A 27,486-nucleotide genomic window follows, 5' to 3' on the forward strand; every position below is an offset into this window, starting at 1 on the left:
ATGGTATAGGAGGGCAATCAGGTTGGGCCGCAATGTTGGGGGATGGGACACTTATTTGGAACAGCTCTCTTTTGGTGGTGGTGGGGAGTCAGGTGGCTCAGCAAAGGCCATACTGCCCTGAGTTCACCTACAGGCACAGACCCTTGCAGCTCCCATTGGCTGAGATTCCAGCCCAATGGACGCTGCAGGGGCGGAGCCTGCAAGTGAAGGCAGTGCGGAGATGGCACTTCCACTTGCGCATACAGTGATGCAACTCCCATCCAGCAGTGGGGATGGCAATGCATGCAGCCCCGTCCCTCCCACCCCTACCAAGCAGGGCCGGATAATGCACTGGGATTTTAGAGCTTGCAGCCTAATCACTGGGCGAAAGGGGCCTCACAAAAATATCTGGATGTTTGGCAGCCCAGGGATCTTTCTGGAGGGTCCCCCCTTAACCCAGCACTGCAGAATCTAAATCTTTTTTAATCTGGCCATGATGCTGCTGTAGGGCTTGATTCTGATGTCACTTCCCAAAAGGTGCTGCCGTTCCAGGGACTAAAGTTCTTGCGAGACAGGTAGGCCAATGATAGCAATGCAGGCAGTGACAACAGTGCATTGCAGTGTGATGTAACTATGCGAGTTGCACCTCCTCAGGAGATAGCCAGCAGCCTGCTGAGAACACCATTCCTGTACTCATTGGCTGTTGGAGGTTACATCTAATATACAATATGCAGGCCAGAGAGAAAGGTGTGATCATAACCAGTCTGTGAAATGCTTGAAGAGAGTGCTGCCATTCCACCATTCATTCACAACAGCTCTGGTGTCAGGGAGCCAACATCCTCGACCTAGGTAGCTCATCTCCAGTGTTTATTTTATGAATAGTCTATTGCATGCTTGGTGCTATCCAATACACAGAGCAGTCCATGTTCCTGGTTGCAAGGAGCTCCCACATCTGACAGAGCTAAAAATATGAGATGAGTTGCTATCAGATGAGCGAGAGGAGTAACTCCTCCCAATTAAAGTAGATTGGTGGCTATTGCGTGGCTCACTTGTGACAGGGGAGACAAAAACCCACATTCCTCTTGCATAGGTTACACATGGACATGTGCTAACATCACTACCTAACCCGCTCCTAACCAATCTCATCCCCCACTTTCTTGTGAACACACACCTGTTCCCCTGACTCTGAGAGCTGTTACAGAATAATAGGCTGCATCTAGATCGGCATGATTTTCCGGAAATGCTATTAATGGAAAAGTTTTCCGTTAAAAGCATTTTCGGAACAGAGCGTCTAGATTGGCACGGATACTTTTCCACAAAAGCACTTTTTGCGGAAAAGCGCGTCTAGATTGGCATGGACGCTTTTCCGCAAAAAAGCCCCGATCACCATTTTCGCGATCAGAGCTTTTTTGCGGAAAACAAATCTGAGCTGTCTACACTGGCCCTTTTGCACAAAAGCTTTGTTCAAAAGGGACTTTTGCCTGAATGGGAGCAGAATAGTATTTCCGCAAGAAGCACTGATTTCTTACAGTAGGAAGTCAGTACTTTTGTGGAAATTCAAGTGGCCAGTGTAGACAGCTGGCAAGTTTTTCCAGAAAAGCGGCTGATTTTCCAGAAAAACTGGCCAGTCTAGACACAGCCATAGTGTATTTGGAAAATTACATGCCTTCATTTTAAACCCTGTAAGTAAGTTACCTGAAGCTGTTTATATTTCCATCCTTTAGACTATGCATTTCACGCAGAGGAACTTAAAGGAGACATTTAGCAAGCCAAATGTATCAATGCAAAACTATGGAAAAGAAAACCAAAAGCTCCAATTCAAATCTCCATCATACAATATACTAGCACTGTCTCACTCTTCATTGTCACAATGCGTTCATCTTTATAAACACAGAGCCATTAAAGAAGTGTTCTGCTGTTTAATTGAAACACTGTAATCTCCTGCATAAATTGCAATTGCACCGAGACACACCCATCACTGTCCGTGATAATGCTGTGGGTGAAGAGCTTTAAATCTGATGTCCAGTGAAAGCTGGAAAGGAAGGAGTTGCTCCATCTGTTAAGGAGAATAAATAATTCCAGATCTGCTCTGCTGCCTGATGGGCTGTTTCTTTCTTAGCAGAACTTAGGACTTATCTGTGAATCACATGACTGAACAACAGCACTTTCCTGGGTAGTCCTCTGTATACACTTTATTTTCCTTTCCAAAGACATAGAAGGAATAGATTTTTCCTCTCCAGTCATAGTCCACCTTGGTGAGTGGAATCAGCTCGATAGTTTGTTTCTGGAAAAGACAAAGGAAATATATGGCTCTATCTGACAATAACCCTAAAAGCTGAGTTTGGGAGTCACTTTACAGTAAAATGCTACTCATCCTGAGCAAGTGAATCACAACCTGACTCATTAGTTTTAAGGAGCCGGATCCAAAACCAATAGATCTCAGGACTGGCCCACTGCTAGTCCCAGGATCAGTGAGGCCTGTTCTCCACTAGGGCCTTAGCCCGAAATAACCCTTCCCCCAACATCGAATTTGTAAGTGGTGCGTCCACACTACCGAGCCCATTATTCCGGAGTATCATAGAATCATAGAATCATAGGACTGGAAGGGACCTCAAGAGGTCATCGAGTCCAGCCCCCCGCCCTCAAGGCAGGACCAAGCTCCGTCTACACCATCCCTGACAGATGTCTATCTAACCTGTTCTTAAATATCTCCAGAGAGGGAGATTCCACCACCTCCCTTGGCAATTTATTCCAATATTTGAGTAAGGGGTCATGGAATTCAAACTCTGTATTCCTGCTTTTTATAAGGAATAATGCTATTCCTGAGCTTGTAAGTATGAAATAACATTAGTGTGGATGCTCCTATGCCACTAATTTGAACTGATTGGCCATTAGGACGACTACTGCAGCTCCTCAGAGTGCTTCCTGGGGCTCTGAGTCTGTGGTAGTGTGTCCGCATTAATGGATCCTGCCTCGGATTAATTTGATGATTCCCGTAATGAGGGAAAGTGAAGTTCAAATTTGTAAAATCTGGTGCCCAAAAGTAAAATTTAGTAAATTTGAAATAATCTCCTAGGCTATGTCTACACTACAAGGTTATTGCGCAAAAACATCTGTGGAGCATCCATACCTCAAATGAGCTCTTGGGCAGTTGAATGGCAGAACAGAGGGCTTTTGCCGGTGTAGGTAAACCTCCTTTTCTGAGGCATAACTGCTTTTAGCGCTACAGCTATTGCACAATTCTGTGAATAGCCATCAGAGCTTTCTTGCGCAAGAGCGTCCATGCAGTGTGGATGCTCTCTTGCGCAAAAGCACATCGCTTTTGCGATGCGTTTTGAGGCGTGGACATGCACTTGCGCATGAAGTTTTCGTGCAAAAACTCTTGTGCAAAAGGCTTCTTGTCCAAGAAGCATGTAGTGTAGATGTAGCCCTAGTGCATACATGGCTTGGTTGAGAAACATTGGTATACCTATCTGTGCATGGTGTTTCACACATCTCAGAATTCCTACAGCAATGATGAATTGTTGGCATGGTTTCAATTCCTTTCCCATGTATCCTTTGTCCATAATGTATTTATACCTTGGTTGCACACCATGGATATGTCTACACAGCAATGTTATTTCAGAATTACTGACGTTATTCTGAAATAATATGGTGCATGTCCACACAGCAAGCCATTATTTTGAAATAATGGCGAGCTGGAGGACTTCTTACTCCAACTCCCGTAACCTCATTTCACGAGGAGAAAGGGAAGTCAAAGAAAGAGTATTCTTCCTTTGACTTCCTGCTGTGTAGACTGCGCCAAAAGCTGAATTAAGTTATTTTGACTTCAGCTGTGCAACTGACATGGCTCAAGTTGCATAGCTTAATTCAACTTTTGCCCTGCTGTGTAGACATGCCCCATGTTATTTAAAGAGAGTGGATGTCACTGGATAGACTTATACCATTTAAATTACTCCATCCCCAAGTGGCTGTGAGGCAAGCTTTTCAAACTTACTGAATCTTCTTTTATAAAAAAAAAATATTGGGGACTGAATACACTTACATTGATTTTACATGAGTGGATGTTCACTGATTTTTATAGATTTACTCCCAGTGAAAGTCAGATGAGATTGTGCAACAGAGATTTGGCAAACATATGACAAGATGCAACCTCTCTGGCAGAGGATAGGTCTACACTACAGAGGTTTTTTTCATAAAAATGGCCATTTTTCTGAAAAAAAAACTACATTTACGTCCACACTGAAATTGCGTTCTTTCGGGGGAAAAAAAAGATTGAAAGAACAGAGGGGTTTTTCCAACATTGGTAAACCTCTTTCTATGAGGAAGAAGCCTTTTTCCGAAAGAGCCCTTTCGGAAAAAGGCATGTGTGGACAGGGAAGAGGGAGTTCTTGTGAAAGAAGAGGAAAGAGGAAAAAGCACAGGTGTCCTGGTGGCCATTCCATCCATAGTAATCACACCTTAAATTAGAGATAGTGTCCATTCAGTGTGGATGCTATTTTTTGGAAAAGAAGATCACTTTTGTGATGCACTTTGGCAGAGTGGACACTCTTTCAGAAGAAGTTTTTTCGGAAGATCTCTTCTGGAAAAGCTTCTTCCGAAAGAAGCCTGAAGTCTAGATGAAGCCAGACCGTAAGTTACAAGCAACTTGGGCTCACAAAGATACTGCAGGGAGGTGCTGCAAAAAAGCTGCTGTGCCTACAGGAACAGAACGGGAGAGAGGCAGGTTGAATGTTGGTCTACACAGCGAAGTTAGGGAGTAAGAGTAAGGGATAGCTCAAAATAGTGTTTTATTTCAGAATTTGGTACTGTGTAGACAGCGCCAAATGACAAAATAAGCTATTTCGAAATAACTTATTTCGAGTTTCGGGTGCTGTGTAGATGCACCCTTAATGTGGTCCTGTCAGTCTAAGTTAAGATTCCTTAAACTGGGAGGAATATTCTGTATGTTGATGTTTTTGGGAAGGCTTTTGTTTGTTGTGATGATAACACACAGTTCTTCTTGAGTAAAGGGGACTGACTGGATGACCTTGTGTGATTTTTATTGGGTTGTTTCACAGTTTGCAACTGCAAATTACATATGCTGGAGATTAGCCATCCACAGATAATATTCTCCCCAGTTGCCCTTTATTGGGGTAATAAGCTCACGTCTGTTTGGTGCATCTCACCCACCTGTCTCAATATACGACTACTGGAGGCAAACTGCATTTGGTGTTGCGCAATGCATGATTTTGAACCCTGATCGATGGCTGGCTCAGGGAAATTCACTATAGGATACACCTGTGAAAATAAAGACAGAATTATGAAGGGCATACACAAATACCCTCCAAAATGCAATATTATCATGTTATGGGTAATTGGTAAAAAAAAACTTTAGTTCCTTGGGTATATTTTCATTTTAGCCCACTGCAGATGCATGTACAATGTCTGTGCCCTCCTAAGCATGTGTTTGACTGGCACTTGGCAAAATGGGAGAGCTCCAAGGGATAAATCCGTTTTAAACTCATTTTAAATATAGCTGCCCAGATCCTGAACTATGCTGCAACACCAACATCCCCAGCACAGAGCAGACTTGCAGCTAAGTCAGCACAGCGGGATGATTGTAGGATAATGAAATTCTTAGATGGCACAAAGCCATCATCCTGACTCCTGGACATCTCCCTGTAGCTGTCGAAGGGCGCACCAATTACCTTTCTGGGAAATTCCTCTCTCCATCTCGTGCTGTAACAAAAAATGCTCCCAAGCTGCAAAGTTCCTCTATGGATGCCAACTTTTCCCAAATTCCAAGTAGTTCACATCCAGTGCTCTGGTTCCATCCTGTCTCTCTTATAATGCCCATCCTCAAGGATTGATAGCTATCACCAATATATCAATTTATTATAAAATGTTGCCCATAATGATATGGCGATAGCTGTTAACCACTCTATTGTACAATCATTGGAAAATTGCTGTCACATTTTTACTAATGTGCAGTGAAATCCTCCTACAGAAATTATACATTTAGCATAAAATATACAGCCATTTATTTTATATATTTGTCCCTTTAAAATGACGTGGTGCATAGAGAGCTAGTTCAGAAACATGACAGTGTGCTCTCCAGTTTCAGTGGACCCAAGATAAAATAATTTTAACACAATCGTGTCATTATTTACCACTTGATTTTCATCACTAAATATTTCCTTCCCAGTGACTTCCTGCAGGTGATAAATAGGAAACCCAGAATTCTTGTCAACAACATATTCAGCAATGCTGTTCTTCCTGTTGGAAAATGAGGAAGGGGAGATTAGTTTCTATTTCTCGCCCTTAAAATGTTAGCATTGGTATCATTTGTTTTATACAATGCAACCTCCTACTGTGCAACACATTTCACAAGCCCTGGGCCAAAATCATGCCTTTGGATATACACAAGATTATGGTGGAAAAGCCACAGTTGGCCTTGAGGGGCAACTTTTGTGCCATACTCTTATCTCCCCCCCAGATCAACATGGAAAATATCATCATGGATCATCATGGAAAATATCAACATGGAAAATGCTGTCACTATGACTAGGCATAAAGATCTCACATTTGAACCATAAACCTTAATATGTTGGGCCACATTGAAGGTAGGTGTCAATCAGCATGGCTCCATTGAAGTCAGTACTCCTAGCCATGGCATAGCATTTAACAGGAGTGACCTCAGCAGATCAATCCTCATTTACACCAGTTGAGGATCTGGCTCAGCGTTATAGCTCAGTAACTGCAGCATGCTTGAGAATGGCCAATAATTGTAGATACCCCAACTGTAGAAACTTGTGTTCAATTGATTTCAACTTACCAAGTGATTGTAAGTTCAGAATGATACAGCAAGAGGCCTTTTCCATAGCACCGGATGCATTTCCTCCACCCACAACCATGACAATTTGAGCAACTACAGGAGAAATACAACATTTATGCACTCTCTTTACACACACAAATGCCTGCCCTAGATGAAGTGAGGTCATGATTCCTGACTCTTTATATCACTCTCGTTTTCTTCCAGAAAAATGGATAGGAGCAGTCTGCTGCCTGATTTCAGTGGGTTCGTTAGTCAGACATCGCCAGTCAGCATGTGTGTATTTTCACCAGACACCAAGGAGAGGGAAGAATTGTTGTCTGACTTGTCTATTTAAACTATAAACTCTTCATGCCAAGTACCCTCTCTTACTCTGCATTTGTACAGTGTAAGAGAGGCACAGTGGGTCTTCAGACCTTACTTGGGTCCCTTGGGTGCTAAAATGATCTAATAAATTAATAACAACATGCATAAAGTAGGTGTAGAGTATCATTTTATACACATTTTGTAGTTGTTTTCAACTAGTTTAAATGATTCAAGGTGGTTAAAGACCAGGCCCACTGTTTCTCTGTGTCTAAGGCCAAGTCTACACAGGTGGAGAAAATCAATGCAAGATATGCAACTCCAGCTACATGAATTGCATAGCTGGAGTCTACATACTTTACATCAATTTTCTGGGATGGTCACACGGGGGTGTTTATTAGGAGAAACACTCCCATCGACTTCCCTTATTCCTCATAACTGCAAGGAGAACTGGTGCCAATAGAGGTGCCCTCACCGTTTGATTTAGCGAGTCTTTACTAGACCCACTAAATCGAACCCTGGAAGATTGATCGCCAGAGCATCCATCCTCCAGTAAATTGAGACGTGGCCTTAGCCTCTCCAGCATAAAACAAGGTTAATAATGCCCACAGTACCTCATAAGAGTATGGTGAGGCTTAGTAAATGTTTGCAAAGTGCTTTGTAAGCTTTGAATATAAGGTACCAATGTTCGTTATAAATGGAAAGAGTCCTATTGACTCCAATGGGCACTGAATTAGATCTGTTCTTATTCATCTGGCATCATTTCACCTACATCCATTTTCAAATAGCATGGAGGAAATGATGGTCTACTAAAGAGATATTTGGTAAACTAAACCTGTGAAAGAAATACTAATTGCCATCTGGTGTTTTAGCTTGTTTCTTACCGTCTCTTTCCTGAACCTGAGCAAAACAAACAACTCTGATTGGATGCGTCTTGCCAGCCAGTCCCACTACAAGCCGTACACCTTCTCTACATTTAAAAAATAAAGAAAAATATATTTTTGCTCTGAAAAGAATGTGAGCATTTCACTTTTCATTTTGTCAGATCCACTTTCTCAACAACAAAAGTACATGCAAGTATATGGAACTCAGAACAGTGACACCTCAGTGGACCTATTTCACCCTGTGCACAGAAGGGTGAATTAGAAATGCAAAAAATGAGGAGTAATGTTAGTTCGAACCAAGGGGTTTGATTCGAACTAACACGTCCCGGAGCGGACTTCCTGGTTCGAATCAGCTGTTGAGCGGAATAACGCAGGTCAAGATTATACTAATGAAACGCGGGATATTTAAATCCCTGCTTCATTAGCAATTTTGGTCGGCTACATTTGCATCCCTAGCTCGAACTAGGGAGCCAATGTAGACATACCCTCCTTTTTATTAACTGCTATCAAAATCTTAGCATCAAAGTACTGTACAGGCTTAAGGGCATCTTCTAATATCATCTTGTTCTCCTCTCTAGTCATTCACCAACTATGATATTTGCATTTCTGTTTCCTCCATTTATTATATCTAGGCAGACAATACACAATGCAACTAGTATAAAAAGCCACTCTTGGCAGTTAAACGTCTGTCTTAAAACCTTCCCAAATGCTCTGGTTACAAATCTGCTCTAACTTGATTAGGATGTCATTTCTGTTAAGCCTCCCGATTTCTGTCATTTTCTTCAGTTTTCAAACAGGTTGCACTGTAGTTAGATTAAATCACTCCTTTATTAATGGAAACCCTTAGAGTCATAGAAAGGTCAAGCTCATTTGTCAATATAAATTGGGATCAAGTTTTTATCAAATAACAAAGGACCATGGTCAACTCCCACTGAAAGAAAGATTCACAGTGATGTGAACAGTCTTTGGATCAATTCCATAGCCTTCAATTCTTTAGTTGTTACACAACTATTTACATCTCCTTCCTGACTTTTCCATTTCTTTGAGAGATTTGTCAAAGACTGGGAACAGCTGTCCCTTTTTTAAAAGCTCAAGACATATGGTCCGTCAATACTTATTAAAGTCCTAACTTTATCTGTTCCAACAATCTGGAAGACAGAATGTGAATTGAATGTCCAACAGACCTATAGGTGGGACCAGTTCCTACTAGACTATTGTTCTCAGATGACTTGATGTTATTTGCTTGTCAAGACCTCAGAAAGAGAGAAGTTTGAGCCAAGTGTTTTTTATATACTTTTCAGGTTATTTTTTAAAAAGAAATTGAAGTGTTTTCCTCCTTCCTTATAGAATTTTACTGCATAGGAAATAGTGACACATGAAGGAGAATTTCTATAGTTTCACTATAACATACCTTTCCACATCCATTACATGAGTGGCACCGATTTTTACCACGGCCTTGACAACTAGGACAATCCTGAAAGCAAAAAAAAAGGGGGGGGGGCAGTACGTCACAGAGTGGTTGTTTGAAAGAGAAATATTGTAGCTTGTGGCTTTTTGAGTCCATAGGTGGTTATTTTTTAATCCCCAAAAAGTCATAAATCTCACCTAAACCTCACCCCGTCTCTGTATTAGGTACCTCTTTAGGTAAGGGGAGTCTTGCTTGAAACCCAGTAGCAAAAAAAATAAAATAAAATAAAATAAAACACCCCAGACAAGGATTCCATCATGAAATTAAATGATCATATTACAGAAAGCATAAGATGACCATCATCCCTACATTGAAATACAGGCTCAAAGATCTTCTGTCCCCTTGTTAGCGGGAACATCAGGAAGCAGGACATATATTTTTATGCCTAATTTACAGAGTTCACACGCAAAACCAGTTGGGTTGGCTTTTCTGTCTGGTTTCGTTTGTTTTACTCCAGAAATAGTCTTGCTTTGTTTTGTTGGGTGGATACAAATCCTTTTGCATGGCAGACTGCCCACATGAAATGCACACTTCAGACTATCTGGAGCAGTAAAAACAACTCCTTGCCAAAAACAAAAGCTAATCCTTTATCTGAAGCTATTAAAAATAATCTATCATTATTTAAAGCAACAAAAACAATGCTACCTGCCAGAAAAACCTGGGTTTTCTTTTATCCTAAATCAGGCCATGAAGAAGCAATAAATATAATTACAGAATCACAGAATCATAGAACTAAAAGAAACCTCAAGAAGTCAAGGCCAGTCCCCTGAACTCATGACAGAACCAAGCATCATTAAGATCATCCCTGACAGGTGTCTGTCTAATCTGCTCTTAAAAATCTCCAGTGATGGAGATTCCACAACCCCCCTAGGCAACTTGTTCCAGTGGTTACCCACCGTGACAGGAAGTTTTTCCTAATGCCCAACCTAAACCTCCCTTGCTGCAATTTAAGCCCATTGATTCTTGTCCTATCATCAGACATTAAGAAGAATAATTTTTCTCCCTCTTCCCTATAATAACATTTAGGTATTTGAAAGCTATGTCATGTCCCCTCTCAGCCAGAACAGCTATTATAAAACATAACGGTGTCAGAATAGGCATAAGTGCTAGATATATAACCAAAACCATAGAACTGGAATATGGTGACACAGTGCTTTTAAAATCAGAATATAATCAAGCTTTCTGTATTTGGGATACCACTATGCCCTGGGGCCAAGATGCTGCTCAACTAAACTAATGGGAGTTCTGCCATTGATTTCAATTAGCATAGGCACCAGCCCTTAAAGAAGAGCAGACTGAGTTACATGCTGCTGGATTTAGGGTTAGAAATATTTTCTGTCAGCATAGGTATTAAGGCACAAAAGTGGAACTGAACCTGGGCTCAGTCTTGGCTCTGCCACTGACTTCTTGTGGGATCTTAGGCAAATTGCTTGACCTCTTTTTGTGTCTCAGCTGCCCATCCGTACAATGGGATAATGTTATTTCCCTTCTCCCATTTTCTGTTGGTCTTGCCTTGTTAGCTTATCAGTTCTTTGGGGACAGGACAGGCACTTAATTTGTGTATGTACAATACCCAGCAGAATGAATAGGGGCCTGATTTCAAATGGGACACTCCTGTCACACAATTCATGATCCTATACAAGTGTGAATGGCTGTGGGGTTTTTACCTGTACTGAATATGTGTGAGGCACTGGAATGTGCATTTCACAATCCATAAACAGAGGTGGTGCATCCACTGCTAGTGCCCAGGGGGCAGGTGCTGGTGCAACATCAGAAGAGTCCACAAATCCACCTGGAGCAAAGGACTAAAGATGAGTCAGAAAAGACAGTTGTGCATTTTGGAGGATTACAGGTTTACATGGAATGGACCAAAACGTCACCAGGCACCTCCTCTCACACGTGCGTTAGGTGCCAGGTTGACAGCAATGGAGGAAGCTGAGGGAAGATGTATAGCCACAAAACCAATGCCACTGAGATAGTGGCAGGTGAAATCTTATCCATTACAGCCCCAGGGATCCTTCCTAAGGGTGAGAAGTGGCAAGCAGTACCGACTGCTCTCATGGTTCCTCTGATGATAGCCTGGTTACTGGGCTGAGAGCCACCAACTCCAGAAAGACTATGGAATCCCTCCACTAGGAAGGACATTAGTCCATGCCAATCTGTGCTAGATTCATGCCCAAAATACCCCAGAGTCACTGCACCCCAGAGAGAAGCACAGGAAGAGTTGTGCCTTAGGAGACACGAACCCGCCCTCACATCTCCAGTGCTCAGAAGGAACATGGAGGCTGTGCTTTCTGTAAACACTTGGATGCCAGTGACCTGTTTTCGAAGGCTGGGGCGGTGCCTTGCTTTGTCCCGTTTGGAATCCTTTTTCTGCAATTGTCTCTTGCTCTTTCATGGGGAGCTCCTTGAATTTTCCCCTTCTGAGCCAGCCCTTACAGAGGCCAATCTGTTTTATTTAGATGAGAAAATAACCCCCATAAATCTAATGTGGGTAACCATATGCAGTCATATAACCTTACTACATTCATTTCTCTTCTCTTTCCCTTTGGAAACTGCACCCAAACCCCTCTTTAGATTCCCCCCCCCCCTTTTGTCTGAAAAGGCAGGAAGATGTTACAATCCATTTTACTGTGAGGTCAAAATAAACTCCTTGAACTACTGAGGAAGTTAATTGTATATCAGGAACTATGATGCCTGTGAGCAACTTCTGTGAGCAAATCTGCATCTGTTCGTGGAAACTGAAACATAGGAACATGCTGTTTCCTGAACTGGACTTTTCTTTTTTGAATTATAAAAGACAATTGCAGGAGATGATGAGAGAGGATTTAAATTAATCTATTGCCCCAGCTTAAATTTAGCTTGTGTTTATGACCCCAGGGCCTGATCCATAACACACTGAAGTCAATGTAAATACACCTGGTTATATACTTGTCTTTGGACCAGGCACAGAGGCAAACCAGATTAGAAAAATGAAAAATATTGATAACCACATACAATGGACTGCCAGGAAGTTAGCTTTCACTTAGCTAGCACCCTTCAAATATTCACTTTCCACTTCCAATTTTCCTTCATTTTTCTCCAACTCGCTTTTTTCCACTCTTGTCTCCCTTCATTTCTTCTCTTACCTCTCTCTCTTGCCCACTTTTTCTCCCTTCTGTACTTTTCCTTCGCCTATCTTACCACTGGCATGTTTATCTGTTCTTCCTTCCCCATTGCCTACCCCTTTCCTTGTCTCTTATAAACCATTACATGAGGATAAATATTTTCGAATGGTTTTTAAATCAGGGAGAACAGGATGAAGGTGGGGATTAGACTACAATGCCAGAATGGGATTGCCAGTGAGCTACTGCAAGAGTACCTATCCAAAAGGCTCAGGTTGTTTCACTGTCCACAATCCAAAGAGTAAACAAATGTCACAAAAGGTGACAGGCAAAGAAAGTTTGAAATATAAATTACAATTGTTAAACCTTTCAGTCGCCACCAAAGTGGGCTGGATTTGAACTAACCTCCTGAACAGGTGAAAGGCTTCATTATCAAATCAGGCCCTTGGAGATCTCAATTTGGATTCCAAATTTGTGGCATTTCGAATCAGTCGCCATTTTTCAAAATATTGCCCATTGCAGTTCTGCTGGTCTGCGAGCAGTCAAAGAGCACGTGGTCATTTGTTAAGTCCATCAGTCCACTCAGCGTCACTCCCTTCCACAGGGGATATTGTTCGATATTGTTCACTCTCTGCTAGGTAAGAGGGCTGATTTGCTTACCATCATAAGGCTCGCTGATCGGGAATGTTTCTCTGGCTTCAGTGAAGGTTTGCAGACGATACTGGTAATTAAGACCAAACAGCAGTCACCTTTCAATGTAAAGCTGCTTCTCATTCTCGGCTAGGGGGCGATGCAATCTTGGGCTTAATTCTGCGCCCATTACAACTAATGGCACAACCTCTACTGGGGAGCAGAATTGAGTCCTGTGTTAGGGTGGTAAAAGCTGTCCTGATTTCAAGAGCAAGAGCTAGACAGAGCAATAAAATAGGGGAAATGATAAATGATTGTATTGTGGGGTAATAGCATGGAGAGTGCCGTGTCTGGCTGAGGCATAAGCAGTGTTGACATCACAAAGACATGCTAGCAAAAGGGCAGGTGGGGTAGAGCTGTGCTACAATACTAAAAGTGAAGAGTTTGAAACTTGGGGAAGATGCACATTGGGAGTCACTGCACTAGCATAAGTCACTTCCATGGCTGCTGACAGTCCCTGGGCAAGGTGGGGGGCCACAGCTCTGGGCCCACCAGTGGGGACAGGGTCCTGGGGAGAAGGGGAGAGACTAGAGGTTAGATTCCTCCAGACAGTCCTTCAGTGCTTCCTGGCTCACACTGCCCAGGGCTCTGGAAATGACTTAAAGGCAACAATTAAATTGCTGGGCCCCAGAGCACTGCTACTTTTACCTACCCATCAGCAGCCCTAACCATCTCAGTACAGATTAAACCTCTCAAGTACAGCCCTCTTAGGTCTTGACCGGTGCCAAACCAGAGAATTTACTGCACTATGGGAGATCAGTATTGTCAGCAGCATCACCAATACTTCTACTGCTTACTGGGCTCTTAGAAGACATTTAGGGGTAAATTAGAGCTAAATAACAGCACAGAACACTGAGAACCAGGACTGGGGGCTGTAAACAAACTTCATGGGATGGTAGGAAACTTGGCCACACCCAGGCAAATGAACATCCAGTTATCTAAAATCATGCCAGATCACAGATGTTGCCGGACCAGAGAGATTCAACCTATATTGGGCTTTGTCTTGTTCTGGCTGATGCCTAACCACAATACAGTGGGTAAAACTCACACTTCTCAGTCCACAATGGCAAAGTCTATGATATCAAGAACTTCTCTGAACAATTTTAAATGTAGGGAAAAATTCTCTGCTATGGGATATACTTCAAATTCTCTCTCTCTCTGTCTCTCACATACACACGCAGATGCGCATACATGCCCAGAGTCTCCATAGTATGACTAGAGAAAGGACCACATTTTGGAGCAAAGAAAAATGTAACAGGCCTATCTTACCTGCAAATGGCTAAGGGGGAGGGAGGAGGGATTATGAAATGCAACCATTTTTAATATGATAACATGAAAAAAGTTAAATTTTTGACCATTTCAGATTTAGTTGAGAATATTTTGCCCACTGTTACTTATGTCTGAAAGCACAGACCTATTCGCTAAACCAGCCATGATATTCTAAATTTGGTCAGCTCTTTGCAATACTACATATACTCACTCTGAATGTGTTGAGCGGAGTCAAGTTCTGGATCACCATACGCTTTGCAGGGGCAATTCTGTAGCAGCACTTATGGGCTGTGTATTGTACCAAGGCTTCTCTGGCTATGTGCTCAGATATAGACAGAATGCTGGAAAAGGAAAGAAAAAGAAATGTTTGGGTCCAAACTGGACAATTCACTTCATGTCTTGAGATTGAAAATGTAAACCCATCAGCCACCATTTTCTTAAGTGGAATGCAATAGGGCATGTTCCGCCTTTCAGTGCCCTGCTCAAGATGTATTCAAAAATGTTTGATTTCTGAGGGTGCCGAGCCCCTCTGAAAAATTAAGCTGCTCAAAATATCTTATTGAGCACCCTAAGTTTGGGGTGCTCTAATTCACCAGTTACTTTTGAAAATCGTGGCCATCGTTCAGGCCCGCCAAAGGGGTAGTTGCCCCAGGGCCTGGCGATTCAAACGGGCCCACGGCCTGCAGCAGCAGCCGGAGCCCTGGCCTCCTTGAATCGCTGTTGGAGTGACACACGGAATGTTCCAGGCAGCACTAAGAACTGGCTAGGGAATGGAGAGGGCAGCGTAGCATGCTTCCAGTGGTGCTGAGATCTGGCTGTTCCAAGCCCAGCCCCTTCTGCCCACGGCACTACCCCTTCTAGGAGTACTGAGCTGTCCTCCCCACCCCAGACATTGCCCACGGGCCTGGTAAGTCTGTTAACACCCCTGCCATCACTGTAGATTACAGTTGTTTGTGAAGTCTGGACTAATTTGACATCCACTGGGGAGGAGCCGGTGGTCGTGGTACATGTAGGTACCAATGACGTAGGGAAGGGTAGGAGAGATGTCCTGGAGGCCAAATTTAGGTTGGTAGGAAAAAGACTGAAATCCAGGACTTCTATGGTGGCATTCTCGGAAATGCTTCCAGTTCCAAGCACAGGGCCAGGTAGGCAGGCAGAGCGTCAGCGTCTCAATGCGTGGATGAGACGATGGTGTAGCGAAGAGGGGTTTGGCTTTATTAGGAACTGGGGACACTTTTGGGAGAGGGGGAGCCTATACAGGAAGGATGGGATCCACCTAAACCAGGGTGGAACCAGACTGCTGGCACTAAACATTAAAAAGGCCATAGAGCAGTTTTTAAACTAAGAGATGGGGGAAAGCCGATTGGTGCGGAGATGCACATAAATCAGATGGAGAATTCTCTTAGAGGAGAATCCATTGATAGAGATTCTCTAAGCTGTAGTCAGAAAGAGAGAAGGGGAGAGGACAAACCATGGGCCAGAGCAGACAAAGAACCGCGTATACAAGAATCCAATGCATCAGGGAAGGGCAGACAAATAAGCAGTGGCAAATTTTAAAAGTGCTTCTACACAAATGCTAGGAGTCTGACTAATAAGATAGGTGAACTAGAGTACCTCGTATTAAAGGAGGAGATTGGCATAATAGGCATCACTGAAACCTGGTGGAATGAGGAAAATCTGTGGGACACAATCATACCGGGATATAAAATATATTGGAAGGATAGAGCAGGCCGGGTGGGTGACGGAGTGGCACTGTATGTGAAAGATAATGTAGAATCAAATGAAATAAAAATATTTAATGAATCAACATGTTCAATAGAATCGCTATGGATAGTAATTCCATGCTCCAATAATAAGAAATTAGCAGTAGGGATATATTACCGACCACCTGACCAGGACAGCGATACTGACATTGAAATGCTGAGGGAGATTAGAGAGGCTACCAAAATAAAGAACTCTATAATAATGGGGGATTTTAATTATCCCCATATTGACTGGATACATGTCACCTCAGGAAGAGAAGCAGAGATAAAATTTCTCAATGGCTTAAATGACTGCTTCTTGGAGCAGCTGGTACAGGAACCCACAAGGGGAGAGGAAATTCTCGATTTAGTCCTGAGTGGAGTGCAGGATCAGGTCCAGGAGATAACTGTTACAGGACCGCTTGGGAATAGTAACCATAATATAATAACATTTAACATTCCTGTGGTGGGAAAAACACCTCAGCAGTCTAGCACTCTGGCATTTAATTTCAAAAAGGGGAATTACACAAAAATGAGGAGGTTAGTTAAATGGAAATTAAAAGGCACAATGACTAGAGCCAAATCTCTGCAAGCTTCATGGAAACTTTTTAAAGACACCATAATGGAGGCCCAACTTAAATGTATACCCCAAATTAAAAAACATAGCAAGAGACCTAAAAAAGAGTCACCGTGGCTTAACCACCATGTAAAAGAAGCAGTGAGGGACAAAAAGGCATCTTTTAAGAAATGGAAGTCCAATCCTAGTGCGATAAATAGAAAGGAATATAAACACTGTCAAATCAAGTGTAAAAATGTAATAAGAAAAGCAAAAAAAAATTTTGAGGAACAGCTAGCCAAAAACTCAAAAAGAAATAACAAAATGTTTTTTAAGTACATTAGAAGCAGGAAGCCTGTTAAAAAACCTGTGGGTCCCCTAGACGATCGAGATATAAAAGGAGCAATCAAGGACAATAAAGCCATTGTGGATTAACTAAATGATTTCTTTGCTTCAGTCTTCACAGCTGACGACGTTAGGGAGATTCCCAAATCTGCACCGTCTTTTGTGGGTGATGAATCTGAGGAACTGTCCCGGATTGAAGTGTCATTAGAGGAGGTTTTGGAACAAATAGAAAAACTTAATGTTAACAAATCTCTGAGATCGGATGGCATTCATCCAAGGGTTCTAAAAGAACTCAAATGGGAAATTGCTGAGCTATTATCTGTGGTTTGTATCCTATCCTTTAAATCGGCTTCCGTACCTAATGACTGGAAGGCAGCCAACGTGACACCAATATTTTAAAAGGGCTCTAGAGGCAATCCTGGCAATTACAGACCAGTAAGTCTAACTTCAGTACCTGACAAATTAGTCGAAACAATAGTAAAGAATAAAATTGTGAGGCATGTAGAAGAACATAATTTGTTGGACAAAAGTCAGCATGGTTTCTGTAAAGAGAAATCATGTCTTACTAATTTATTAGAGTTCTTTGAAGGGGTTAACAAACATGCAGATGAGGGGGATCCAGTAGATATAGTATACTTAGATTTTCAGAAAACCTTTGACAAGGTCCCTTTCTTGGATTGAGAACTGGTTAAAAGACAGGAAACAAAGGGTAGGAATAAATGGTAAATTTTCAGAATGGAGAGGGGTAACTAGTGGTGTCCCACAAGGGTCAGTCCTGGGACCAATCCTTTTCAACTTATTCATAAATGATCTGGAGAAAGGGGTAAGCAGTGAGGTGGAAAAGTTTATGGATGATACCAAACTGTTTAGGATAGTCAAGACAGAAGCAGACTGTGAGGGACTCCAAAAAGATCTCACCAAACTGAGTGATTGGGCAACAAAATGGCAACTGAAATTTAATGTGGATAAGTGTAAAGTAATGCACATTGGGAAAAATAACCCCAACTATACGTACAGTATGATGGGGGCTAATTTGGCTATGACAAATCAGGAAAGAGATCTTGGAGTTATCGTGGATAGCTCTCTGAAAACTTCCACACAATGTGCAGCGGTGGTCAAAAAGGCAAATAGGATGCTAGGAAGTATTAAGAAAGGGATAGAAAATAAGACACAGAATATCTTACTGCCCCTGTATAAAACTATGGTACGCCCACATCTTGAATACTGTGTACAGATGTGGTTTCCTCACCTCAAAAAAGATATTTTGGCCTTGGAAAGGGTTCAGAAAAGGGCAACTAAAATGATTAGGGGTTTGGAACGGGTCCCATATGAAGAGAGGTTAAAGCGACTGGGACTTCTCAGTTTAGAAAAGAGGAGACTGAGGGGGGATATGACAGAGGTCTATAAAATCATGAGTGGTGTGGAGAGAGCAGATAAAGAAAAGTTATTTATTAGTTCCCATAATGGAAGAAGTAGAGGACACCAAATGAAATTAATGGGTAGCAGGTTTAAAACTAATAAAAGAAAGTTCTTCTTCACACAGCATGTAGTCAACCTGTGGAACTCCTTACCAGAGGAGGCTGTGAAGGCTAGGACTATAACAGAGTTTAAAGAGAAGCTAGATAATTTCATGGAGGTTAGGTCCATAAAAGGCTATTAGCCAGGGGATATAAATGGTGTCCCTGGCCTCTGTTTGCCAGAGGCTGGAGAAGGATGGCAGAAGACAAATCGCTTGATCATTGTCTTCAGTCCACCCTCTCTGGGGCACCTGGTGCTGGCCACTGTTGGCAGACAGGATACTGGGTTAGATGGACCTTTGGTCTGACCCAGTATGGCCGTTTTTATGTTCTTATGTTCTTTATGTTGATATTTCTGATGGCAAATATGATCTTTACTTTAAAAGTACGCCACAAACCAAATATCTTCAGTAAAGGTTTGTATCAAATCCCTCCATCCAAAAACTCCTGAGCACTGGGGCTGTAAAAAAATTCAGAGCTGATCAGTCTCAGAGCCAAATTCTCAAATGTTCAGAGTCAGTATTTGAATTCAGTGAGCACAGAGAGTTTGAGCTGTTACTCTGATGCAAGGTTTGGATCCAGGATGCTGGTTCATTGTCAGCTTTTTCCTCTATGCTCTTTTTCATTTTCTTTTCCAAGCTGAGGTGAAAATGCCTCGTTCTGGTTTAGAAGAGGCTTCTCTTCCTAATGCTGCCATTTTAAAGCAATGTACTTTAGGCTGTAGGAAAAGACAGGCAAAGGGCAATTCTACTAGCCACTAGTCAAAGGTTTTTAAGGGGATACGCTCCCATAGACTTCAATGGTATTAGTATCAGATCCAAACTCAGAACAGCAATCAATAGCCAAGCAACCTACTTCAAGTCTGCGTGAGGTGGAATGGAATCATTGTGCTCTCCGAGGAAACGCTCATTAGCCGGGGGAGATAAACCTTTGTTTCCTACAGAGAAATAACAGCAAAAAGAGTTACTTGCATTTAGTAACTTGCATTGCCACCATCCAGTTTATTTCCTGGCTTCACGGTCATCTTATCCTCCTGTGTCTTTTATGAGCCTCATTCACTGTAAGTATTGTATCATAACCTAGATTTCAGCTATCTTTTTTACTGTATATCTCTTTAGGGCCTAGCACACTAAAAGCCTGTTTTTTTTATTACACTAACACTATCTGCAACAGGTGGTTATTCAAAAGAGACACATTGCCCTGGACAAAAACCCTAATGTACATGTGGGAGATTGTACCAACCACGATCTCCTGCCTCTTCCACTTCATCTTCAGGGGCCCTGTCCATCAGCTCCATGGGGGGTAAAGAGGGTCCTTCATGGGGCAAGGAGTGAGGAGCAGAGGCATCTGCAACACATGAGTTTAAGAGAAATGAATTCTGGTAGGGATCTAAAAGCATATGCACTAGTTCATGAAAGTGCTTTTTAAGGAAACGACCATTAACAAACATCAAGAGAAGAAAACACAGGAAGCAATGAAGGGAAACTTTCAGCAGAGTTCTAAGAAATATACTGTATTGATTCGACCTGGATAGGAAGTGATCTCTTCACAACCATGGCGTGATATTTGAAAATCAATATGCAGCACTTTCCCATTCAGTTTGTCCTATTACTTTGGTACTTGTGGCTCACCAAGAATCACGTATTTCCACAAAACAGTCCATCTCTGAATCAGCTGCCATTCCAGAATTAAATCCCAACCATGGATTCCATGAACTGTGATACCAATGTGAATTGTCTAAGCAATGACAGATGCAGATAGCTGTGGTACTGTATTATGATGATGATGAAGAAGATGTGGGTTTACGGGCAGTCTCAAAACTCCTGAATTTTAGGTTAATAGCGATGAGACATATTGTAAAAATAGGTTTGGACTTTTAATTATAAGATCTCCCCTTTCTGGACCATATCCATATACTTCAAGTATTCCCTTCCAGTCAGTCTATGAAGTGTTAGATAGTAGCCACAGGTATGAATGTCCATTCTGGCAGTATCGACGACTCAAGTGTGGGAATCTCAAAGCAGTGAATTGGGTCAAGCAAAATGAAGCAAGAGGCACTGCTGGAGTTGTTTAGCTATCTAATCTCTCTTTCTAGTAGCCATGGGAGAAAGGCAATGATCTTTCTTAGGAATCCACTCTGGCAGATCTGTCTAGCCAAAAGTGCTTAACAATCCAGAGAGTGTATAAAGGCAATTGATAAACTAACCTATTTTAGTAGCAAACAAACTGGTTCATTGCATTCAGTAAATTGACTCAGAGAAAAGTGCGAAGAGAATAAAAAACAATCACTGTTAAATTGTTTCAGAAACATCTCTGCCAAGTTTCGGAGTACAAGAAGTTTGTTCTTCGAGCTCAGGAGGGAGTGGCAATGAGCAACACAGAATGCCATGGGCCTCTTCCTCCTCTAATGGGAGCTTTCGTGTTACTGCAGGTCAGAAATACATGGCAATATTTTTCTCATTAATATGCAGGTAATGTGCTGTATATTCTAACATTTATAGGAAGCATTTAGTTTGTACAGTATCTGCGCACATGCCAGGCATATTACTGGTTTTGTTAACCCTTTACTATTGGTCAGCTTTAAGCTACATGGTTAGCCACAATACTAGAAAAGAAAAGGCCATTTTGTCTTTAAGGAACATAACTGTGAACATCCAGATTTCATTTTTTGTAACATGGTATTTTTCCAGGTGCCCTGGGGAAAACCCCTTAACTCCTTTATGCCTCCATGTCATTAGTAAAAGCGAACAGAGTGGTGTTTACCTGCCCTCATCCACATTTGTAAGACCATCACAAAATCACCACACTATGCACAGTTGAGCAGCGTCTGATCAAGATAGTTTTCAGGGCCAGACTAGAAGGAATACTGCAGGATAAGAACATAGGTACACTGGCAAAACTGTAGTTTCAGACATCTTCCTTGTAACATGACTGCCTCAGTCTGGTGCTATTGCTCCTTTCAGAAGCATTCAATTTACTCCCAAACTAAGGTAAGACAACTAAGGGCCACATTTAAACTGATTATACCCCCATAAAACCTTCCTGCAGTCACTGGAGTTCTGCAGTGTGTAATTCAGTGCAGAATTTGGCCCTGAATAAATAACTAAAATAAGAGAATGGTGCACATAAATTTTTGCTTGTCTCACTTACCTGATGTGCTGCTTATGTGACAGTGGTCTCTGTCTTGCATCCTCTGCTGTACAGTGAAGACTCCTACCCTATTTTGAGTTGTTTGACCATGGTCACACAGATAGTATAGCTAGCTCTGTTGTTTCTGTTGTTAGCATAAGTGGATCTGTGTGTTGCTGTTGCAAAACTGATTTTCATGTTGCCAAAGAATGGGTAAATATTTGAATATGACTCCACCTTCTTTGAAAGTGCAGTTCATGCACGGTAAAGGCCAAGGGACTTTTTAGAGGGGGAATGTCAGTGTGAGCTGCTATTGTGAAAATCATTGTGCCCGAGGAAAAGAAAAGCATGTACAGTCACATGCTTTATGCTTCTCAGAGGAGAACCTCAAACCTTCCTTCAGGTACACAGCATTTATCATTCAGGGGAGACTCAACGCCTTAAGTATTTGCACCATGCTAGTGTCTTCATGTAGCGTGAACTTGGATTATTCTTTTCTGAAATACCTGGTGTCATGAAGAAGGCTTCCCAAGACAAACACAAAAATCAAAACATGGTCTATTTTAATTGTTACAGGTATTAATAAGTCAGTTATGTGAAGCCTCATGTGGGTTTTTTTTTATTGAAATCAGCAGAGTGGGACAATGGCCTTTTATTTTTTCTTCCTCATATTTTAGATAGTCTAAAAAACAAAACTAAGGATTGTGGGTTGTTTAGCTCCTGGCCAATCTTGCTTGAAAACAACCCACTCAGTAGTTTAGATCTTATCTCAGACAGACAACTGCTGATTTACAAGTACCATTGTCCATACCTTGGGCGACAGAGGGAGAAAGGAGACGTTCACTTCCATAATTCACATGGCTTTCATTTCTGCTTGGAACAATGCAAACAAAGAATATAATTAAACAAGCCCACCGCTAGGAGAAAGAGATAATGATTCATTCTGACATAGGATTAGTGGTAATTATTACCCTCTCGCCCTGAGCAATGGCCCCACCAGAACTACGGTTGAGGCAATTTAGGAGAAACTCATCCTGCCATTGCCTGTGCTGTGCTTGTAGGGTGTTGCTTTGGGCTATGAGAATGGGGCAAATTAAAATTCCCTGTAAGAACATAAGAATAGCCATACTGGGTCAGACCAATGGTCCATCCAGCCCAGCTTCCTGTCTGTCGACAGTGGCCAATACCAGATGCCCCAAAGGGAGAGAACATAACAGGTAATCCTCACGTGATCCCTCCTGTCACCTACCTCCAGAAAAACAGAGACTATGGACACCATTCCTACCCATCCTGGCTAATAGCCATTGATGGACCTAACCTCCATGAATCTATCTAGCCCTTTTTTGAACCCTGTTAAAGTCCTAGTCTTCACTACATTCTGTGGCAAGGAGTTCCTTGATTATGAAGAGTCAATAGCATTTTTAAGCCAATGTGAATGTGTGTTTGCACCACTTTTGCAAATACCTCAGTGACTTAGAGTAGTGGTGGGCTGAAATGGTCATGAAAACAGAGGATTTTTTTTTCTTAACATGTAAGAAAAAACACCAGTGTCACCTCCTTTGAATGTTTAACTACAGCTCCCATTGCAAGTTCCTGCCTCATGTTGAAATCTTTTTCTCCTGTTACCAGTCATCAGATGCTAGTTCTATTTTCAGGCCCTTAATCAATGGAATTTCCATACTCATTTATCTGGTTGAACAAGATGCTGTACAATGAGCGTATGGCTAGAGTACACTCTTCAGCTTACACCTACCTATCCCTGGCATGCTCCCCATGCAGTTGGGCAGTAGGGCACAATGACAAAGATGACTCTACAGTGACAGCACAAACCAGACAGTCCCCATTCCATTGTAATCCCCAGTTGCCTCATAGATCACTTTTACACTCTCCTTGCCCTGGCAAAGTGGTATAGAGACTATACTGTGGCCAAAAGTCTACCCTAACATGAATGAAAAATACGTGTGGCAATCAGGTCTTCAACCTTCAATTTAGCCCCTTTATAATTGGTCTGCTTTGTCCAGATACGAAAAGAGACAGATTTCCACCCTATTTGTGGGGCTTAAGCCCCTCCTCCCTGTATGTTGTGCAGATATGAGAACATGATTCCTAAATAAAAATGGTTCTCTGATATTTTCTTTGGTGTCCTGGTGCTCTCTTGGGCTGAATCTTTTGTAGCACTAGAGGACAACTATCTAAGTCTCTGCTTTGCATAGTTGAATTAGGAAAGTTTTCTAAAACAGAGAATGAGGGATAGGAGGATGTTGTGAATGTTGTATGTGAAGACCAGGTCAAAACAAGCTGCTAGCATTTGATGGATGAAAAATGAGTGATGGGGACATGGATAGCAAAGGAGGGTTTTAATGAGCTATGGGCATTTCACCAGCAATTCAATCTAGAACTCAAGTGACAGACGTCAATTTGATGGATGATGACTGGTGTTTAGTAAAGATGATTTTGGTGTCTCAGTGCAGTTCCAAGGAGGTTAGGTGTCCACATCACAAAGTCATCACAATCAATGTGCTCACTAGCGACGGTGCCTGAATGGTAATGAAGAATGAACAATTTCCATATACCTAGAGGTTGTTCCTCTAGGACAGGACTTAGGGGCACAAGGTGGACATTTGCAGTGCCAGTGTTTGAAACTGTATCCGATCAGATGATAAATAAATGACTTTAGTGCCATCAGTCTAGAATTTCAAATCAGGATGAGACACAAAATATAGAGGTAGGTCATGAATTTTTCATTGTTTCAAATATCCAAAGTTTTGGTTTGGCTATACTTCAGCCAAGAACCTTCAAACTGTATTGAGCTACAGTTCAAAAGGCAAAATGTACAGAGAAGGGCAGGGTACCCTAACGCAACCTTTCAAATATACTGAGCTTTTCAGATTTCCTGTTTTAATGTGAACTGCCCACTCTACCACTGATGAGCTGATATTTTTAAATTTTGATTCCAAGGGAATAGAAACCTTTATCACTAATCATCTATTTTTCCCTTTACTGTTTGTATTTAATGATGCAAGAATAATACACTGCATTAAACATATATTTGAATCTATGTTATAAATTACAGAGAAATTTTGCTTCATGCTTGAAGTGGAACATTACAGACACCTTGTAAACCAAAATCTGTAACGTTATCATGAATAGCTTAGCCTTAATAATTCTTCTTTACTTCATTTATTAAGCATTTCTCTAACAATCTAACACCCAGGGAAATAACACATCTTAAAATACCATAAAAATACTGATTTGAACATATCTGAGGTTTTTTTTTTTAATAGACATTAGATAATTTGCTCTTGGTATGTCTTCAGAATCATTCCAGACTTCTGATTTTAAAAAGGAAATCCAAATAAGGTTAAAAATAAAAGGAGGAAGATTCCAAATTGGGCTGTAAAGGTAATACCATTGCTATGACTAACAGACCTAGCAGGCCAAATTTTTATCTTACTTATATCCGTTTCGTCTCTGAGTCACAGCCCAGAAGCCAGCGGCGTTAGATAGAACTGTGTGTTTTTAAACAAATGATGTGTGAATCTTAGAATGTTTATCCAAATCTCTGAAAATGCCATGCAGGAATTTTCTTAGCATTTCTGGTACTTCCTGCTCCCAGCTGAACGAGAAACACGGCAAAAATAGCTTCTCATCACATCACAGGCAGAAGGATGTAATGCAGAGGGCTGTAGGGAAGGGGCGAGTTTAAGCTAATTGGGAAAATTAGTTAACTGAAATTTAATTTCAATTACCTGGAAAAGAACTGACACACAATTTAACCTGTAATGAAAACAGACCCTCCAAAAAGTACATCATAATCAAGGTTAACACTTGCAATGTTAGCCTATATTATCAACTGGTGTAAATCAACATAGAATTGGAGATTAGTAGCTTTAAATAAGTGAAGAACTGTTCCACTGTGCTTCAAAGAATAAATATACACCTCCTGTTACTACTACTACTACTACTGGAAGTTAAACATCCTAGCTAACATCCCAAACACCATTAAAAAGATGGAAGGGGAACAAACATAGCCCTACTTTAAGAAGGATTAAAAGGTACTCTGTTGTCTAGTTTCAAGCAGAGTTGTGCCAAAATAATTAGAAGTGTTCACATTATGCTTTTGAAGGAAAAATGCTACGTCAGTCTATAATAAACACTGTAGTAACATCAAACCAGGGAAGATATTTTCTGGAAATATGGCTATTTACTTTAGCTGAAAACACTGTATTTTCCCTTAAGCTTAGAAAAAGTTTCCATCAGGCCTCACTTAGAAATGATTTTATTTATCCTGAGCAGCAAAAACTAAGAGTTTATGATGGAAACACACTGTAACAGAGTCATGTATATAGCATAGGATGAATTATGTAACAGAAAAGGCAACATCCAGAATACTGATATTCATTAGAACTTCTCAGTGTTGGGTGAAAACCTCCCTCTGACTTAGCAATAGCATAAACCAAAAGGAAATTGTTTCATTTTATAAACATTGCAATTAACTTTTAAAGCCCAACTGAGACATTGTTACAAATTCTCCCCCAATTTTTACTTCTATTTGGATTTTTAAAAACTCATTTCATAGCTCTCTTAATCAGCAACCATCCTCTCTCTGCATTACTGTATTGAAATCACATGCACTGACTGTATGATTCCATTATTATTCCCACTGCAGAATGTTTGTGCCTTTCCTCCCAAAAATTAATTCACATTTCTTGAGCTCACCCGATCAGCAGCTCTTGCTCCATTGTTGTCGAAAGTCACAAACTGCTGTTTGCTCAAGAAATGACACTTCCTGTGCTAGTGTTTAGCTCCCAAAAGGCCTCGCAGTTGGAGGAAGTTGCAGTGTCTGTACCAAATCTACAAGTACAGGATCACACAAACCCCAACAGGATTTCAACATGCTGCCCTACTGAGTTTGTAATCAGCAAAGGCCAGTTCTATTTAAAAAGTTGCCCATTAAGGGTAGGTCTTCACAGCAGGGCTAAAGTTGGAATAAGCTTTGCAACTTCAGCTACATCAATTGCATAGCTTAAATCGAAACAGCTTAATTTAGCTTTTGGTCCTGTCTACACAGCAGGAAATTGAAGGAAATACACTCTTCCTTCCACTTCCCTTACTCCTCATGAAATGAGAGTTACAGGAGTCGGAATAAGAAGTCCTCCAGCATGACATTATTTTGAAATAAAGGCTTATAGTGTAGACATGCACTATGTTATTTTGGAATAACGCGTTATTCTGAAATAATGCTACTGTGTAGATGTACCCTACGGGCTCACAGTAAAGGCCCACCACGGATTTCAACAAGACAGGATACGGGTCTGGATCTCTTGGTCACTGAGGGTGTGTCTAAACTACATGGCTCCATTGATGGAGCCATGTAGATTAGGCTGATCGGCAGAGGGAAATGAAGCCACAATTTAAATAATTACAGCTTCATTTAAATTTAAATGGCTGCTGTGCTGAGCTGACAAACAGCTGATCAGCTGTTTGTCGGCTCAGCGCACTAGTCTGGATGCCCCGCACCCACCTGAAAACCCTTTATCGACCTCCCCATTATGCCTCGTAGGATGAGGTTTACCGGGGAGGTCGATAAAGGGCTTTCATGTCGACAGGGGAGCATCCAGACTGCCCTGATCTGCCAACAAACAGCTGATCGGCAGAGTGGGGCAGCCATTTAAATTTAAATGAA

General features: G+C 41.6%; 1 protein-coding gene across 3 annotated transcripts; it reads right to left on the minus strand.

The window, feature by feature from the left end:
- Nucleotides 1-1,400: 1,400 nt before the first annotated feature.
- LOC102455420 (protein SSUH2 homolog) lies at nucleotides 1,401-27,284 on the minus strand. Of its 3 annotated transcripts, XM_075938712.1 has the most exons (14): nucleotides 26,520-27,115; nucleotides 25,550-25,577; nucleotides 22,612-22,670; nucleotides 19,914-20,018; nucleotides 19,527-19,608; nucleotides 14,723-14,852; nucleotides 13,213-13,273; nucleotides 11,116-11,240; nucleotides 9,392-9,454; nucleotides 7,981-8,066; nucleotides 6,797-6,889; nucleotides 6,132-6,237; nucleotides 5,152-5,259; nucleotides 1,402-2,263 (listed from the first exon to the last, which is right to left on the minus strand). In XM_075938712.1, the coding sequence occupies exons 4-14, from the start codon at nucleotides 19,966-19,968 to the stop codon at nucleotides 2,123-2,125; spliced, it is 1,050 nt and encodes a 349-aa protein (XP_075794827.1). In that variant the 5' UTR covers nucleotides 19,969-20,018; nucleotides 22,612-22,670; nucleotides 25,550-25,577; nucleotides 26,520-27,115; the 3' UTR covers nucleotides 1,402-2,122. The 3 variants fall into 3 exon arrangements, with proteins under 3 accessions (XP_006132925.3, XP_075794827.1, XP_025045356.2); XM_006132863.4 differs by lacking the exon at nucleotides 25,550-25,577 and having other exon boundaries at nucleotides 1,401-2,263; nucleotides 26,520-27,284; XM_025189571.2 differs by lacking the exons at nucleotides 22,612-22,670; nucleotides 25,550-25,577; nucleotides 26,520-27,115 and adding an exon at nucleotides 21,822-22,599.
- Nucleotides 27,285-27,486: the final 202 nt, after the last annotated feature.

Source organism: Pelodiscus sinensis, chromosome 11, assembly GCF_049634645.1.
Source record: "Pelodiscus sinensis isolate JC-2024 chromosome 11, ASM4963464v1, whole genome shotgun sequence".
NCBI lineage: Eukaryota > Metazoa > Chordata > Testudines > Trionychidae > Pelodiscus > Pelodiscus sinensis.

Excerpts from the sequence above, each read along its gene's own strand:
- LOC102455420 (XM_006132863.4), bottom strand. The coding sequence starts at position 26,542 with ATGGAGCAAGAGCTGCTGATCGG. Across the intron at positions 19,609-19,913 it reads GGAAGAGGCAGGAGATCGTG|GAAACAAAGGTTTATCTCCC; the intron begins GTTGGTACAATC and ends ATTTCTCTGTAG. Across the intron at positions 6,890-7,980 it reads TCAGGTTCAGGAAAGAGACG|TTGCTCAAATTGTCATGGTT; the intron begins GTAAGAAACAAG and ends TTTCTCCTGTAG.